Source organism: Drosophila biarmipes, chromosome X (genome assembly GCF_025231255.1).
Source record: "Drosophila biarmipes strain raj3 chromosome X, RU_DBia_V1.1, whole genome shotgun sequence".
In the NCBI taxonomy this organism is placed as follows: Eukaryota; Metazoa; Arthropoda; class Insecta; order Diptera; family Drosophilidae; genus Drosophila; species Drosophila biarmipes.
Window position 1 is genome coordinate 1,646,788 of NC_066611.1, and position 17,852 is coordinate 1,664,639.

The following is a 17,852-nucleotide window of genomic DNA, read 5'->3' on the forward strand; positions in this document are numbered from 1 at the left end:
AGAAAATCTGGATTAGGCATGCGGATTCTAGCCACGCAAACCGAATTTTGTTAAGTTAGTAGGCGGAAGGGGCTTTGCATCGTCAGTAGCACGGCTACCACCCGCCAGGTGGCGCCTCGCGTTAGGTGCTGCCCCGAAAGGTATGCTATATGTTTTATAGTTGGTTAGCTGAGTTGCTTACACTATTATATCGTTTTAATCTTGCTTACATCAAAGCAAAGCAAATCGTCATCAATATGCATAAATTTAGGAGTGTCAAAATCACGACCATTGAGCGACTCTTGGAATGGTGATGATCGTGTATTCTGTAGCGCTGGTAACGCTGGCCTTGTACTGCGGTTCAAACTGCTGACTGAAATCATTGTACCCTCTGGAAGGGGCTAAAAGTCTGGTAAACTGAATATGACCCCATTTTGCCCTTTGCCTTGTGGCCCCTCTTCCAGCAAATTGACAGACAGTTTGCAGAGCACATTAGTTGTGGTTTCGCTTGCATAATAATAAAGAGACAATAAGAAACCCAACGAAACGGGAATGCTCTTCGGGGTATTAATGCACTTATAATTATTGACAGCCATTATATATTTTATTTCGTTTCTGAGTTGCTGACAAATAAGTTGTACCAACACGTACGCGTGTGCTCATAGCATTATGCATAGAAGCAAGTCATTTTTTTTTGCATATTTATTTCTATATGCTTTGAGTTGACCCGAGTATACGCATAAATTATGCAAGCAACTAATGAATATTAACTCAAAAGAAGAGCAATTTGTATACATAAATATAAACTCAAACTATTATCCACATTAACCGCAGTGCCCTTGCTAGTGATTGCCTTTCGCAGATTGAAAATTTAAAAAAGTACCCATTATGTGCCCTTCGCATAAAGAGTATAGCTTGGCGGGAAAAAAATCAAACATATATGCAAAGTCGAAAGCAAAGCGGATGTTTATGTGGCGAGGCACACACACAAACACATGCGCAAATCGCAGACAAACACACTAATCCGCACACACACACGCAATCTCGCGGATGCATCAACACAGGCGCACACACGCAGACAGACAAATACATGCATTCAAATACAAACAAGGCAAGTGAGCCACTTAATTTCGAAATTGAAATGTATGTTTGTCCTCGCCATCCGTTTTGTCCTGTTTGCGGGTGTGCACTTGTGTGCGTGGGTCGTGTGTCGGTGTGTCGGTGTGTCGGTGTGTATCGGTGTGTATCTGTGAGGGGCGGGCGAGTGTGTTTGTCGGTGCTTATTTAAGTGTTATTAGCGCTTACATCATGTAAGTTACATGTGTTCGCAGCAGCGCAGCCCCAAATAATTCCATTTGCTAACTGAATCTCCATCTATGTGTGAGTGCGGGGGCGTAATTATAATTAATATCATCTCAATTAACCGCAAACAAGCGGTTAATTTGTGCATGCCAAAAAGTTCCTTTGAGTTGGGCTCCCACATAGCGCATACGCCGTGTGGGCCTCAGCTCCTCGGCGATGTCGCTGCTCATCCTCCCCCTCCACCCTCCGCAAATCACTCGGCCCACCCATTCACCCATTTCACAGCTCCTGCGTCTTTCAATCGTCGTATCGCTTAATTTCACGGTGTGCCATTATTTTAGCAGGGAGCCAAATGGTCATGCCATCGCTTTCGAATAAAAAATATCCACAGGTCCACTAGAATATTTTATAAAATCTCCAGAGATAGGAAACAACAAAAGCCTTGTTTTTAATCCAGGTTAGGTAGTTAGGTAGTATACCCATATATTTCTATCGATACCTATATACCTATAGGTATGCTAAAAACCCTTACATGCCCAGGTAGAGTTTCATATATCTTGATAAGAACTAAGGTTTGTACTTTGGTATAGAAAACAATAGATCAAATGCGCTTATTGAAAATGCGCATTGAAAAGGTAAATCCACCACCCGTTATGATAGCGCAGGTGCAAAAATATTACCCATTTTGTTTATTCGTGATATATACTTTGGCTTCCTGATGCAAGCCTAATTTCTTGTTTTCTTGATGGAGCGGAAAGCTTAACTTGGCTAACGTACTTCAGCACATGCTTAAAAACATACCAAATTCGACTCCCTCTGTTTAAAAAATAGAAGAAAAGGAGAATGAAGCTAACCGACTGAGGCCTCGATCCAGTACCGATCCAATTGCAGCCAAGCTTACAAGACTAAAGGCCAAAACCCAGGTGATGCTGTGGGCCGAGGCGAAGATCAAAAATCGGGCCGGGCAAGGCGTTAAACAAACGCCTTTGCTCAATTTCAATGGGAATTAAATTTGATTCGGGAAACGAAATGAAAAGAAGGCACAGTGTCAACAAGAAGTTTGTGGATGCGCCGATTGCTGGATAAGTGGTGAGCAGCGAGGGGGGCTGATGGCGAACGGATAATGGCAAATGGGTGGTGCAATCAATGAGCCGCTCAATTGTCGCTGCGATTGAGCAACTGAGCTATGCAAATTTGCCAGGCCCCCGTTCTCTCAAACACTTTGCCGTCCTCGACGACGGAGGAAACTTCTGGCCCACTTCGAGCCACCCTGCGCTGCCCGTCCTCGGGGAGGGTGGGCCGCCCAACTCCTCGACTGCCATATTTGCTGAAAGACTAAAGTGCAAACTTGAGTCGCATTAGGCAAAAATTATCAACGCACACAGAAGTGCAAAGGGAAATATCCCGGCACGTTCGTCTGCTATTTGCCCGGGCCACATAGTTGCTGTTTTGGAGACTTTAGGATCTCTGAAAAATGTAATACAAACTCTTTAAGGTTTGGCCTAATATCATTTTGTGATAGCTAATTTCATTTTGGGGTGTTCATTACCTACCCTCGTCATTTTGTTGGAATTATTCCTTTATTCCTTAGTGTACATATCTTTTAAAATACCAGGCTTTTGCTTAATTCTTAAAGAGGAAATAGGACTCTAACACTTTTCCACTTATATTGGCTATTTTATGTATAACAAAAAGCGTTATAACAACTAAAATACTAGATTCAGTAACATTTTAAGGCTGTTTGAAGAGCTCAAATATCCAAAAGTACCAGAAAATATATTTACCAAAGTAAAATAAGGTCAAATTTTAAAAATTCAATTTGCATATTGATAGGGAAAAGTACAGCCTTCTTCTTCTGAAATTAACGCTGGTGTCCGGGTCCGTTTTTCTAAATTCTGATGAACCAAATAAATCCGGAATCCAGAAACATTTTCTGGCCACAATTTTGATGCGAACTTGCATGCCATTTCCGAGCTTGGGAACCCGAAATGCAATTGGGCTTGGAACGATAGGTAATCGCTATTTCAGCAAAATGCCAATCGCAAGCACTGGCACACTTTTCCCTCACCTTTGCCACAAAAACTTGGTCCGCGCCCGAATTTATGAATTGCTCAGCTCCGCTTCTCGCCTCCTTGCGTCCCACATTCATTATACTTGCAATAATATTTTTACTTCATAATTCAGCGGAGGGGCATGGTTGCAGATGATTTGCACTCAGTTTGCGGAATCGCGCATTTGAAATATGCCTTTCAATAAAGCCGGCCACCGGGCGAAGGGCAATAAGGCGCAATGGAGCGATGGGACTTGGGGGGTCGGAGGAAAGTGCGGGACAGGAGGGAGGAACTTGAAAAGCTGTCAAATCGAAGCGAAATTTCAATTTCAATTCAATGCAGACTTGTCATTTAAGCCACACTTAAACTGACCGCCGAGTGTTTCACGCCCCTGCATAATTTTGCCAGCTCAGTTTGGGAGGGTGGGCCGAGGAGCTCCCTCCCCATCCCCATCGCCACTGCCATCGCCACTGCCATCGCCATCGCCACCGCCATCGTCATCGTGGTAGTCATAGTCATAGTCATCCGCTTCCTTCGACCGCATTAATATTGAATTTCTACAATAATCCTTTTTATGTGTCCTACAATGAGCGCTAAGTGCGTTCCTGCTGCCGTGCCAAGCGCCTTTATGGCCAGATCTCGGACCAAATGCGAAATGCATTTCCGATTTTGTGCAGCTCCCATCTTCTCCGCTCTCCGTGCCCCGCCCCCCAGATTCGGGTCTTCTGAGGGAGTAAGTTGGTTTCATTATGGACTTTGCATTTACATTTCGGATATGCCTTAAGTGAAGGTGATCCAGAAGCCGTTTGAGTCCGAGCGCCCGAAGGCCGCTGACCGTTGACCTAACATTTGCGAGGAGTTGATGCCCGATGCAGTGGAAAATGAAAGAACAAATGCTCCCGAGGCAGCAACGCAGGCAGGGAGCATTCTTCCCATTACCAGTGCTAATTCCCATAATCAATGCGGGTAATTTTTCGGTAATTTGCAAACAAAATCAGTCATGATTTTAGGGTATTCACAGGTTCTAAGGGGATTTCCTAGGGCGATTTTCTCATGTTTTTGCGGGGCGTCATTCCCGAGCATTATTATTGCTTTTTCCTCGCCAGTTCTTCCCCGAATGCACTCGGCGGTCTTTGGTTATGGAATTGCACTTAAAGTGTTGCAAGCGCCACAAAAACATCAAAAGCCACCACTGCAGGGCTGGCGTTTGGGCTGGGCTCGGCGTTGGCTTTGGCTTCGGCTTCGGTGGGTCCCACTTCGCTGTCCATATTTTCGGGTGGCAATTTTGTAATGGAATTTGCTGTGCGGATGTGGCTCCTGGGTGTTATTGATAGTCGGGCATTATTTGAAATTAATTTGGTTTCGTGAATTGGTTGCCAGTTGCAAGTAGCTTGTTGCGCTCACTCCGCCGGCTGCCCACATGCCCACTAATTAAGTTTAATGCTCAAGCTGCAAGTTGTGCCAAGCCGAAAGTGGGGCTTAGTGGGTGCTTAGGGTGGCTGCTGGCTGGGTGGCTGGTGGCTGAGTGGCTGAAGGTAGTCGGGAAATGCGCAGCCAGGCGCAACGCAGACAGGAAAAACAAATGCAAAATGCAAAACCTTCAATTAGAGTTTCTGCTGCGGCTTCCAATGCCATCGTATGCCCGGCTGATTTTGAGGTCGGCAATCCTCTAATTGGGCACAAACGCCTCCCCCGTGCGTGGCCCACTCCTCGCAGAACCTCGCACCCGACTCGTGTGGCTGCAAGTGCTTATATTCATGTGGAGACAGAGCGGCGTCAAATCGCATAATTAAAGGATTGCCTTCGGGCTGGGGATTCAATCACCTGGGGACGGGGCACAAAGGGAGTCGTTCCAACGCATCTCTCCCAGCAAATAGGAGAGGAAGAAGGCTGCGGACTATGACATTTTAGGCTGGACTCTAGCCTATATTAGACTGTAAGATTATTAAAAAGAGCGACACTGAGAGTAAAAGAAACTGTGATAAAAAAAAACAATAAACTTGGTTTTTTGTTCTATTTCTTGTTGCATTACTCCTCTGTAAGATCCGCCTGGATCCAACCTTTATAACACCTGCTACACTATTCTGAAATGAAACTTGGGCTGACCCAGAACCTCAAGAATTTGCATGCCGAGCCCAGCGTAAAGGAGTCCATGTGTGAATAAACCAGAGAAAACGCTAACGTCGACTTTATCGACTATTAGATACCCATTATCCACCTAAAAGGAGTACAAGAGAGATGGTTTCCAAGAAATCTGGTTTTTTGCTAGCGCCACCTAGCGCATACTTGCGGCACCTAGCCCCACCGAGCATAAAGCACCAACTGGTGGCGCCTCTAGTGGCTAGAAGCGTATAAGTGACAGCTGATTTGCTGTTAGCAAGCTCAATTGAATTTTCAATATTTTGAATGTATTTGGCTCTAACTTTTAAACGTATCGTCCGATTTCAATAATTTTTGGCATGTAGATGGGTATTGATAATAGAAACACAAAATCATTTAAATTTTTATATAATATTTAAGAATTCGAGAGATAGACGGTTTCTAGTGCTTTGGTCATATGTGGGCTTGAGGGTGGGCGTGGCACTTGCGCTGCGCAAAAAGCTCAAGAATTTAAATAGTTTCCAAGATCTCAGCGTTCATACGAACGGACAGACAGACGGACATGACTAGATCGACTCGGCTAGTGATCCTGATTCCATTTAAGTTTAGTTAACTACTAAAATGCATTAACATCAGATTGTAAAGCGGGGTTCTGCGTGGGCTCGTTATTTGGCTGATACAGCTTAGCATTATCATCGTACATCAGTACGCGTGACACTGTTAGGTCTAGAGGATGATCTTAAGTGAACATTGAAAGGAGCGGACCAAGGTGACTTCCTTCCACAAGAAACTCGGACTGCGGATGACAGCTCTTGTGACCTGTCTTTTAAATAATTTAAGATCCACTTAAGGAGATTACATGGAAACCAATTTCAGAACTAGAGCGAGTGATGTACAAATTTAAACGCTTTGCTGAAGTCAGTGTAAACCACGACAGTCGGAACCTTTTTGTGTTGAGTGAAGTAAACTAAAAGATTTGTTGTCGTTGACTTACGTTTTACAAACAGTGTTGGCATGAGGAAGTGAGAGCCCCACAACTATGTTGCAAATGGGGTGTAATAATGTTTTCAAACAGCTTCGCTATTGCTGATAGCTTTGAGATACCTCGATAGTTTCATGCGTTCAATTTGCTCCCCTTTTTATGAAGTGGGGTAACGACCGCCTCCTTCCTCGGAGTTTTCTTAAGACAAATTAAAAAGTGTTTGCGGTGGTCACACAATGTTTTGCGAAGCACACAATCCTTAAAGATTAGACCAGTCTCTCGTTCTTGAGGCTAACGAACGACTCCTTCCATTACATCGTTCCAAAAGTCGTATTTCTTTTGCAACTTATCCTACAGCTAGCATAGGAATGGTGAAAAAATAACTTAATAAATATGTAAAAATATACTGTGGGGTTTTTATTATTTTAGAATATATATAGATTTAAGTGTTTATTTAAATGAAAATGATTTCACAATTAGAGTAGAATTAAGATCGTCGTCGCGTCGTTTTGCTCTTCACACAAGCACGTCTTCTCTCAACTAGATCTCGTCAAAAACTGCTTCTTTTCTCGTCATTATCATCGTATCGTCGTCGTTCTCGTCTTTTACTCCTTTTGGCTCGTCTTCCTCTGGAATGTATGCTACTGCTCGTCGTTCTCTTAGGGATGGTTAGGGATAGGTAGGGTTATTCTAGTAATATCACTCCCTCAGTAATATCACTCCCACATTCGGCCATTCTGATTAAACATTCGCCTCGAATGTTTCGTCGTTGTTATCGTGGGTGGGCCATGGCTTGAGATATTCGGCACAAGTCGAAGACATTTTTGGACCGTCTGAGTTGCCAACTTTCTGGACATCGTAGGCGTTGTTGTGCTTGACTTTCGTGATTTGGTAAGGACCCAAATACTTCGGCTTTAATTTGAGGCCTCCACCAAATTGAGTGCGCTTTATGGCTACCATGTCGCCAACGTTGTAAAGCCTTGCTGGTTTGCGTCGCAGATTGTAAGTTCTTTTGTTTTCCGATTGAAGCTTTAAAATTTGTGATTTTGCCTTCAGCCTTAAATCGTTTCGAGAGTCCTGAAACAGAGCTAAGGTTTCGTTGTTGATTAGCTCACGAAGCTGCTGGTCATCTTTGTTCCTCATTTTGACTCCGATTAAAAGCTCAAAAGGTGTTGCGTTGATGCTTCTCGAGAAAGTAGAGTTGATGGCTTGTTGAACTCGATCAACGTGTCTGTACCATTTTGTAGGATCATCCACACTGAGTTTTGACAAAACTGGGATAATTATGGCATTCAGTCTCTCCACTTGTCCATTTACACGTGGTAGACCTGTCGTAGACTTGACAACCTTTATATTTTCCTCGTCGCAATATTGGTGAAAATCTTGGGCTGTAAAAGCTGAACCTCGATCCGAAATGATACAAGCTGGGTTGCCAAACACATTACTTTGTCCTCGTAGTTTTGTAATGACTTCGCTTGCAGTTGTTGACTTTGTAGGATAAAGCCAGCAAAACTTCGTAAAGGAATCGATGACGGCGAGTATGTGCTTGTAATTCTTGCTTGTAGATTCTAATGGACCCAAGTGATCGATGTGGTACGTATGTAATGGAAAATCTTCTTTGTGCAATGGATGTAGCCAACCCTCTTGCTTGCCACGCTTGCGGTTGCTTAAAATGCATGGAATACAGCAGTCGATGAATTTCTGTATTTTTTCGTCAAGGTTTTGGATGAAGTATTCGTTGCAAATCATCTCCTTCGTCTTTTTGACGGCGAAATGTCCTCTGTCGTGTGCTTTGCCAATGATCTGTCTTTCCATATCCCTGGGCACAACAAGAAGTTCTGTGTCGTTAACTATCTTGTATAAGATTCCGGACTTTAGGAAATAATCGTCGTAGGGTGAGTTGGAGTCTTTAATAATTTTGCAGATCGCCTTCAAGTGTTCGTCCTTTTCTTGAGCTTGTTTAAAGCCAAGTGCTACTGAGTCGTCTACGATTGTCATTATAGGGTACCTGGAGAGAGCGTCAACGTGCTTCATACGTGTACCTGAACGGTGTTCCACTTTGTAATCGTACTCTTGAAGCAATAGTACCCAACGTGCCACTCTGGTGCAGAGGCTTTGCTTGTCCAGCGTCTTCGTGAATGCATTGCAATCAGTGACAATCTTAAAAGGGATGCCAAGTAGATAGACTCTGAATTTGGTTATAGCTTCGATTATCGCTAGCACCTCTAACTCGTAGCTTGAGTATTTACGCTGAGCATCTGTGGTTTTCCTACTCATAAAGTAGACTGGGTGAAATTGGCCGTCGTCAGCTGATTTCTGTAATAGCACGGCGCCAAACCCGTCTATGGAGGCGTCGGTGTGTACCTCGGTGTCGTACTTCGGGTTGTAAATTGCTAGAACAGGGGTGGAAGTCAGATATTTCTTTAGGGATTCAATAGCATTCTCTTCATAAGGGCCAATAACAAATTCAGCTTTATTTTTGGTAAGGTCCGTCAAGGGTTTCGAAATCAGAGCATAATTCTGGATGAACTTCCTAAAGTATCCTGTGAGTCCTAGAAAACTTTCTAACTGCTTTAGGTTTTGTGGCGTCTTAAACTTCGAAACTGCGTCGATCTTCTGAGGAGTTGGAGAAATGGTTTTGTTCTCGATAATGTGACCTAAGAACTGGATACGGGTCTGCAGAAAATGACACTTTTTTATGTTAAGCTCAAGACCATATTCGCTGCAAGTTGATATAACTTCGTTGAGATTCGAAATTGCCTCCTCTTCGTCCTTCGCTGGTATAATTATATCGTCTACATAAGGTAGAGCGATTCCTCTGCGGGACAGACCTCTGAAAATCGCATTTATGTGTCTCTGAAACACACCAGGTGAGTTGGACAAACCAAAAGGCACCTTTAGGAATTGGTATTGCCCACTCTGCGTCACGAATGAAGTGTACTTCCTGCTAGATTCAGCCACTGGCACATGGAAAAAGCCATTCCGTAAATCGATCGTGCTGAATATCAACGCTTCTTGCAAGCGGTCGAGCTGGTCGTCAATCAGGGGCAACGGAAAATGATCTTTTACGATTACCTTGTTTATACGCCTGAAATCAATGCAAAGTCGTTGCGAACCGTCGTTTTTCTTCGCAAGCACTACCGGGCTTGTAAATTCAGAATCAGACTCCTCGATTATGCCGTTATCCAACCACTGCTCAATTTGTTCGTCGATTACATTCGTTTCAGCGAAAGCGAATCTGCGCGGACGCGAGAAAATTGGAGATTCGTCGTTTAAGAGGATTTTCATTTCAATGTTTGTCGACTTCGATTTTAGCGGCTTATAATTCGTAATCAGTTCACGCACTTCTTGTTTCGCACACGCACTGGCTGATTCGTTTACATCGAGTTCATCGTTGTTAATAACCGTGTCAATTTTCAGCAAGTTAGATGGGATGTCCTCTTGGCAAAGATTATTTATATTTCGCACACGCAAACCACTTGGACCGAACGATATCTCTGCTTGCAAACACAATTCCTCGCCAATGATCATTCGAGTGTCCATACAATCAAGCGGAACTATGTAGAAATTTAAATCGTAGGGACTGTTGTCGATCCACACTGCTTGCTTACACTGTCCAATTGGCTTGATTTTATTGGCATTGCGATTTTTTCCAAATCCAATTAGGTATACACTGCACTCTTTTAGCTTCGGCAAAGCTAGCTCATCGTATAAATCTTCGCGCAAAATATTAAATTTGCTGCCTGTGTCAAAAAGTGCAATACAATTTTGTGTTTTAATTGAAACCACTTTGCTCGTCATGTTGTTATGCTCACTTAAAACTCGCGCGTTTGGCTTGCATTCTTCGACTGTTTGGACACGTTGGGGACAGTTTTTGGAGATGTGACCGAACTTGTTGCATTTAAAACATTTTCTGCCTTTCTCTTTGTTGTTGCATCCACTAGACAAATGTCCCTTCTCACCACAATTGTAGCAAACGATTTCCTTCTTGCCACCTTTATAATCACTGTGTACTGCTTGGGCTTTCTTGTCCTTCGCACTGCTTTCGACGAAATGGGATTTTGCGCTGATTGTTTGGTAGTCCTTTAATTTGTATTTGAATTCGGTCATGTTTCTGGCTCCATAAAGCATCGATTTGTTGATTGAGAGTTTATCAATACCGTCGATCACGTATTGGATAAGAGCGTCTTCTTCAACATTTCCCCGTGAGGCAATATCTTTCATACGGTAAAAATATTCCTGTACACTTTCGTTCGCGCGTCGCTTGCTCTCTCCAAGTTGCATGTGTATTTGTTTGCTGCTTACTCTTGATCTGAACTCGCTCAACAAAGACTCTTTTAAAACACTCCACGAATTTATTCCTTTCTCGCTCAACACGAACAATTTCGCGACACCTTTAAGCGACTTTTTGGCAAAGATCAGTTTTTGCATTTCGTTCCAACCCATAAGTACAGCTTGGTCCTCAAAATCACTTATCCAGACCTCGACTGGAATTTCGTCTGTGCCCTCGAATTGTTTTATAGATTCCTCTATATCGCAAAAACTTAAAGCGAAACGCGGCATTTCGTTGCATTGAATTGGCACTGGTTGTGAATTCTTCTTTCGTTCTCTTTCACTCGTTGGATTTGTTCCTGCGGAATTTGCAATGATACTCTCGATTTCGTCGTCGCTTTGGTATTCTTCTTCGTCTTCCCTTTCTTCATCAGATTCCTCTGGATCTTCCACTTCGTTGCCAGTGAGAAGTTGGCCAAATCGAAGATTGCGAAAAATATGCAATTGCATATTTTCGACGTCGTGGCTTATGTTTAAAACTAGGCATATTGAAATTAAATCCCTTTCAGTTAGTTTTGCCTGCACGTATACACTTTTGGCTTTATACACTGCGTCATTTTCGTCGTATTGGAAGCCAGCAAATTCGCGAAGCCGTTTGCGATTGTTCCGGTCTCCCTCTTTTTCAAACACGAATTTGTGCAGAGCCCAAATACTCCCTTTTGATGCAGTTTTTAAGTTATTTGAAATTAAATCGTTTAGAGACGCCATAATTGAAAAAATGTATGTTTCACAAAGGGTTTATGTGTCTCGTTCACGTCGTACAACTTTCACGCATCACTTCCAACCTTATCGGATATTTCCCGGATGAGCTCCCAAATGTGGGGTTTTTATTATTTTAGAATATATATAGATTTAAGTGTTTATTTAAATGAAAATGATTTCACAATTAGAGTAGAATTAAGATCGTCGTCGCGTCGTTTTGCTCTTCACACAAGCACGTCTTCTCTCAACTAGATCTCGTCAAAAACTGCTTCTTTTCTCGTCATTATCATCGTATCGTCGTCGTTCTCGTCTTTTACTCCTTTTGGCTCGTCTTCCTCTGGAATGTATGCTACTGCTCGTCGTTCTCTTAGGGATGGTTAGGGATAGGTAGGGTTATTCTAGTAATATCACTCCCTCAGTAATATCACTCCCACATATACAGCTTTGGAATTATCCAAATTAATTATTAACTAAAGGAATCCGATGATTATATCATATAGCTACCATACGAACCCATCGGATAATTAATGTGAAAATAATACAAACACCCTCAGATTCTTTTAAAATGGGACATCTAAATATTTCTGTAATTAAGAATCGGAAAGCTCTGCACATACAATGCCCCCAGGAACAACCTGAAAGGGTATAAAGGGTATTTAAGCCGTGGTAGTAACTATGATTGTAGTAACCGCATCCTTCCCTGCTTGCAGATCCCGCAAATCATCATGCTCACCTTCGATGGGGCGGTGAACCTGAATAACTACCAGCACTACCAGAAGATTTTCGACGGCAAGCGCAAGAATCCCAACGGCTGCCTGATCCGGGGCACCTTCTTCTTGTCCCACGAGTACAGGTGAGTTGTCGCTCAGGTGGCAAATTGCAGTTTAATAAGCCAGCTGGCTGAGCTGACGTTTGACAATTGATGTGTGCTGTTGCCCTGCCGTTGCTGTTGCTGTTGCCCTGCCGTTGCTGCTGCTCCTGCTGCTCCGCTTCGCCGGGTGACAGCCAGTTTCCAAATGCACATTATTTTGGCATTACAATATTACGCATACGTCGTGTACGCAGGCAGCCAGCGGTGCGTCTCCCGAGCAGTTTTCAAAATTCTCGGGGCAGAATGTTAAGTGAGTCAAGTGAGAGTCTGTTTGGCAGACAAAGTTTTTGCTCGGAATACTTGTCACATACTTGCCAGGCCCCGCACATAGCACACTCGCTTGTCAGACAAGTCAGCAGGGTCCGCTCTGCTCTACTAATTGTTGTTGATAAATTGGGGCTGACAAAGTTATGTCAACTGCAAAATGAATTTTCGCCAAAATATATAAACTACATTTTGACAGACTTATAAAAACGGCAGACACACACTCGCACGGCACGAAGTGAAATGGCAGCAACAAAATGAAGTGAAAGAAAATTACGGGGGGAAAGTAGCAGCCCAGAAGAGCAAGTGTGCTACAGCTCGGGTCGGAACTATAGAGAGAAAAATATGTGTTGAATAGTGGCTGTAAATCTGGGAAACAACCAATGGAAAATCCCAAAAATGTCCTCTACTATAGTCAGAGTGTATGCAGAGGTAACAGTCGAGGGCGTGCCCAAATATTGGGAGTGTCCAGCGGCGGATGCACTTAATTCATCAAATGGGGGCCAAAAGAGGTGGACTTTTTTATATTAATTTATCTGTACTCCTAATGTTTAGCTGGAGCTTGCTTCCCACAAACTACTCTCGCCTCGTCCCCTTGTTGAAAGAATCGCATCCCTCCCCAGTGCCGCAGAAATGGAAAACTAAGTGAGCAGGGACAGTCAAAAAATTTGACAGCCGAGCGTAAACGGCAAAAATCTTGAGTGAAGTTTAAAAGCTTTTTTCTACTTTGCAACAACACAGGGCTGGCAGGACTCGGAGCAAGGCCCAGCATCCGGGGAAAGCCCTGGGGGCGGAGGCGGAGGCGGTTTTGAAGTTGAATTGAAATGCGCTGAATGGCAGTAATTGCCTGAATATGCTACACATGCACACACATGAATGCGCTAATCGGACGACTCGCTGTGTGTGTATTCGTGTAGTATATAAGCAGGATACTTTCCTTTTTCGGGCGCACCATTTCTCTCCCGCGGGGAGGGGCAGGACGGAGACACACTTTTCATCTTTTTGCCAGCAGCAGCCCATAAATAGTGGTAAGCTGCAACTGCTTGCAACTTGCGACTTTCCACACAAGAACAAGCCAAAGAATCTGCCTGCTCTGCAGAGCGGAAATGATTTAATGTGCTCGGCAACTCTTCAGCTTTTAGCTTATTTTGTTAAGATTTTATTTTCAATTCGCTCCGCTGGCTGCCGCAAAGTATGCAGTGAATATTCCTTTTTGTTTACGTCCGCCGAGGCAATTAGTTTTGTCAGTTCCCCGAGGAATCCATTTCTCCATTTGGGGCGGTGGGGGAAATACATATTCTGCGGTCCCCATCCTCTTGCCACACAGGCCCAGACGCACCGTGCTTTCCCATATTTTTTGCCTACGATTCCGCTGTCAGCTATTGATTTAATTTCCCGGGGAGTGCAGCCGCCGAGGAGTGACACTCGCACGCCAAACTTTATGTCTGCGAATTAAGGCGCCGCGTGCAAATGGTTCTTTGAAGAGCGCATCGATTTTAATGCACTTGGACCACAATCCGGCTTCGAATAACGTTTGAACGAAAGCCAATCGTAGAGTCTCCAAAGGCAGTAGGGAAATCTCAAGTAACACATCGGACTCCGTCGAATTGCACCATTTTCGGGGCTGAGCTAAAGGCAGTCTCACTATTTTGTTTGCATTCTTTGTATTTGCCGAACTGCGTGCCACAGAGCTAAAGCGTTGTGATTCACTTCCTAATTGCTCGACAGCGCCATCGACGAAGGGCAAACACGGGCCCGGACTCGGGATCTGGCTCCCGGGTCCTCCAAATCTCTGCTCTTCGAGGAGCTCGTGGCCCAGCTGCTTAGAATATTCATTTCAATTGACATTGCCAGCACGTTCGCCACGGCAACTGGGAACTGTTAACTGCTAACTGCTAAAACTAAGAATACAGTGCGGAGAACGGAGTCCTTCGCTCCAAAATTGCCAAATTGTAAAACAGACTTATTCAGGGAATACCTTGGTACAGCGCAAAATATGAAAAAATAGTAACGCGTACTTTGTTGCTCAGAAGATAGGAAATTTGAAGAGTCCAGTGGAGTGAGATCAGTGTTCCTCGGGTGAAGCCGGACCTTGGTAGTGCCAAAGAAAGCCGCAATATCGTACCTCGCGCCACATGCTGCCCCGGGAACCTCTGCCATTTTCTCGCAGTGCAGCAAGCGCTGGCTGGGACTGGCTGGCGAGCTGGTTAGCGTCTCGCAGGGGACTGCTGGCTGCTCAGTGTTTGCTATTTATACGCCGAAATGTCACTGATAACGAACTTTCCTGCCATCGAATGCTGCTCCTTCTGCTGTGGCTAAGAAAACAATCAGACAATTGCCACAGGACTTTGCACACTTTCCCGACTGCAGGCTAACGCAGACGCACACCCACACCCATACCCACACCCACACCCGACTCGCATGGGGCTGAGACAATAGTTGTTCATTTGTATTTGGCTTTGGCAAACTGCAAAAACCAAGGAAAAAATTAAGAACAATGTTGAAGGAAAGTTTTTGCGCAGCATTTTAATTGCACGCAAAAACTTTTAACTAACTAACAAGCCGAAAACTAGGCAACACCTCACTGGGCGCACACACTCTCGCATAGAAAGCACAAAGAAAGCGGTGGCACATCGAAGTAGCAGGCGAGGACGGGGTGCAAAGGCCAGGCTAAGCCGGCTAAACAAAGGCGACTTTGGGGCAATCTAATTTCCCAACATTTGCGTTTTAATTTTCTGCCAACCATACACCAGCAGTTCTCAGTGCACTGCGAAGCAGACTTTGCCCGAAACAGTCACACTCTTCAGCCCATCCAAGAACCCAATAAATAACCAGTCCGAGCCCGCAGTTCGTTTCATTGGATCCACTTAAAAATGGAACTCTAACCAATCTAGCAAGGCCCAGGCCCGAAGACTCTCCGATCGACTTCTTATAGATTGGTTAAGTTGGGAAAACAGGGTAAATTTGGAGTGCTGGAGCACTGTTGTCTCCTGGGTGCTTCCCCGCTTGAGTAATTGAAATAAAATCGAACGATTGCCTCTTTAAGTCAAGGAAGTAGGCTTTCTTTTGATGATATATAATATTGGAGCAATAGGCGATTAAGATTTGTGAGCTGGTATCTACTAATTCGATGCAAGATATTAAAACAAAATTTGCTGGCACAGTCCTCAGCAGAAACATCATTCGCGAAAATAGCGCATTGGGCGAATATTTTGAAAAAAAAGGGGTTAAATTGCATACATATATACAATATATGCAACATCTGTGGATGGAGGGAGCGGAGAGGGCTCGGGGGCACCGACTGAATAAACATGAGCGCGCTCCTCCCGCACAGCCAGGGGATTGAAATCGAGTCCGCGCTTTGTGCCGCCATAGCCGAGGAACAAACTTTTATTGCCGGCCCAGTGGGCGTGGCCACCTGGCAGCCACCCAGCCAACTTCCAGCAGCAGCTGGTTTAACTATATAATTATTTATTTTAAATCGTTTTCCCTCTCATCTTGGAGCACTGCCGAGAAATCTGACAGGGAAGGCGGGAAAAGGTAGTCAAGTGCTTGGACACGCAGGGCGTGGCCGCCGGTTAAAGCTAAAATTCTCCAGAAGAATTATTGTCGAAAGCCATTCATTGCGCGAAATAAAATGATAAATACTGCCAGGCATAAAAAATAGCTTAGGTAAATTCCAAAATGACAACCCTTATGCACGTTTCTGAAGTATGAAAACGCCTATTCTAGCCAACACTTGCGGCGAAATAATATTAGAATATTATTGAAGACACAAAACCACATATGCTGCCGTGTTGAGTTGCCAAGGGATGTTTGGTTAGTTTTTCGGTCTGGCACTCAGGGCGTTTGACTGAGTGTTCCATTAACTGCCGAATGCATTGGCATCGAAATCAAATCCATTAACTGCTTTGTGTGGCCATGTACGGCCAAGCAAAGGCATTTCCCTGCTGCATATTTAATGCCGTCGTAGCCCCATCCCCACTGCCTGCTGCCACATATCGATTAAGTGGCATTTATAATAGAATCAATAAAACACAAGATCCAGCCGCAGGCCCAACTTCGCCAAGACATTGGCCAGATTCGAGCTGCTCGCCTCCCTCTCCTATCGCACTTGGCAAATTTCCGGTGGCCTTAGTGATTGGCGGGTGGGACATTAGATTTTCAGTTTCGCACACAAGGCAGACGCTCTCAAGAGCATTAGGTATCTGGAAAATGCGTTGAATGTTGTACTTCTAGGCCCAGCATAACTCGTTCTCTCAGTGCACAGACAAGTTGGGCGAAGGCAAATAATTGCCTTTCGAGCGCCTGAGTCGATGTGCTCTTTGATATTGCATTTCGCCAATTGTTTGCCTCGTCCGCCTCACCGACCAGCCCACCACACGCACATGCGAAGTACAGGCTGTCGAGGCCGTTGGCAATCGCCGAAGTGAACTTTGACACGCGTAATCAACACCTTAGCCCTCGCTGTGGGACTGGCCGAAATCCGCTCGGCATCCCGGTGGCATCCAGCAGTTTCGGTGTCCCGCCTGCCACACGCACATTTTCGTGAAAAGTTCGCCTTTCATTTTCATTCCGGTCCCGTTTCGCCGCCTTAATATTAATAGCATCGAGTGGCGGCTGCTCATCCAACCTCTAACCGAGCTGCCGCGCTCATTTGCAGCCCCGCCCTCGGCGGTGACCATATTGTGTCGAGGTGCAAGAGCGTCGAAGTGGGGCAGTCTCCCATCTTGAAGTGGCGAAAGGGGGATCCTTCTTCTACACTGTTTTGTGCCGCCTGCAGGGAAACCGCCAGGTTCGTTACATTAATAGCACTAAAATGATTTAGTGCTATTTATGATTAATTATTTCTATAGAATTAGTAACTAGAACATCACGTTACAAAAAGCCTTTGATCCATCGCCGATGAACCCATCCTGCCTCTCAAGTTTCTGTTTCCGGTTCGCTCCAGCTCCGACCCACTGTGACAAACTCTACATTTTTTAAGTGGCGTAACTTGCACCTTGACTTTTCCAGCTGCTGGGGAAATTTCCTATGCCTAGCGGCAGCGGTTTCGCCTGACTTTGATGCTAATGTTGACGTGGCCCTGCCCATGATGCCAGCAGCAAAAACATCAACAGCAATACGAAAAGTCTAAAACAACGAGAAGGCCACCCAAGGCACAACGGCGAGCCCGACATCTTTAGCTTTAAACTTTCTAAATGACCTGAACAACTTCTGAGCAGCTGTCTGGCGAGGTTTACAAGTTTTAAGTTGCCATAAAAAACGC

At 44.5% G+C, this 17,852-nt stretch overlaps 1 protein-coding gene across 1 annotated transcript in view; it reads left to right on the top strand.

Annotated features, from left to right (window-relative positions):
* The window catches only part of LOC108028906 (chitin deacetylase 1), a 55,686-nt gene that overhangs the window by 18,293 nt on the left and 19,541 nt on the right, over positions 1–17,852 (top strand). Inside the window, exon 5 of the mRNA XM_017100927.3 lies at positions 12,159–12,301. Coding sequence (XP_016956416.1) covers positions 12,159–12,301 — 143 coding nt within the window. The remainder of the gene's footprint in view (positions 1–12,158; positions 12,302–17,852) is intronic.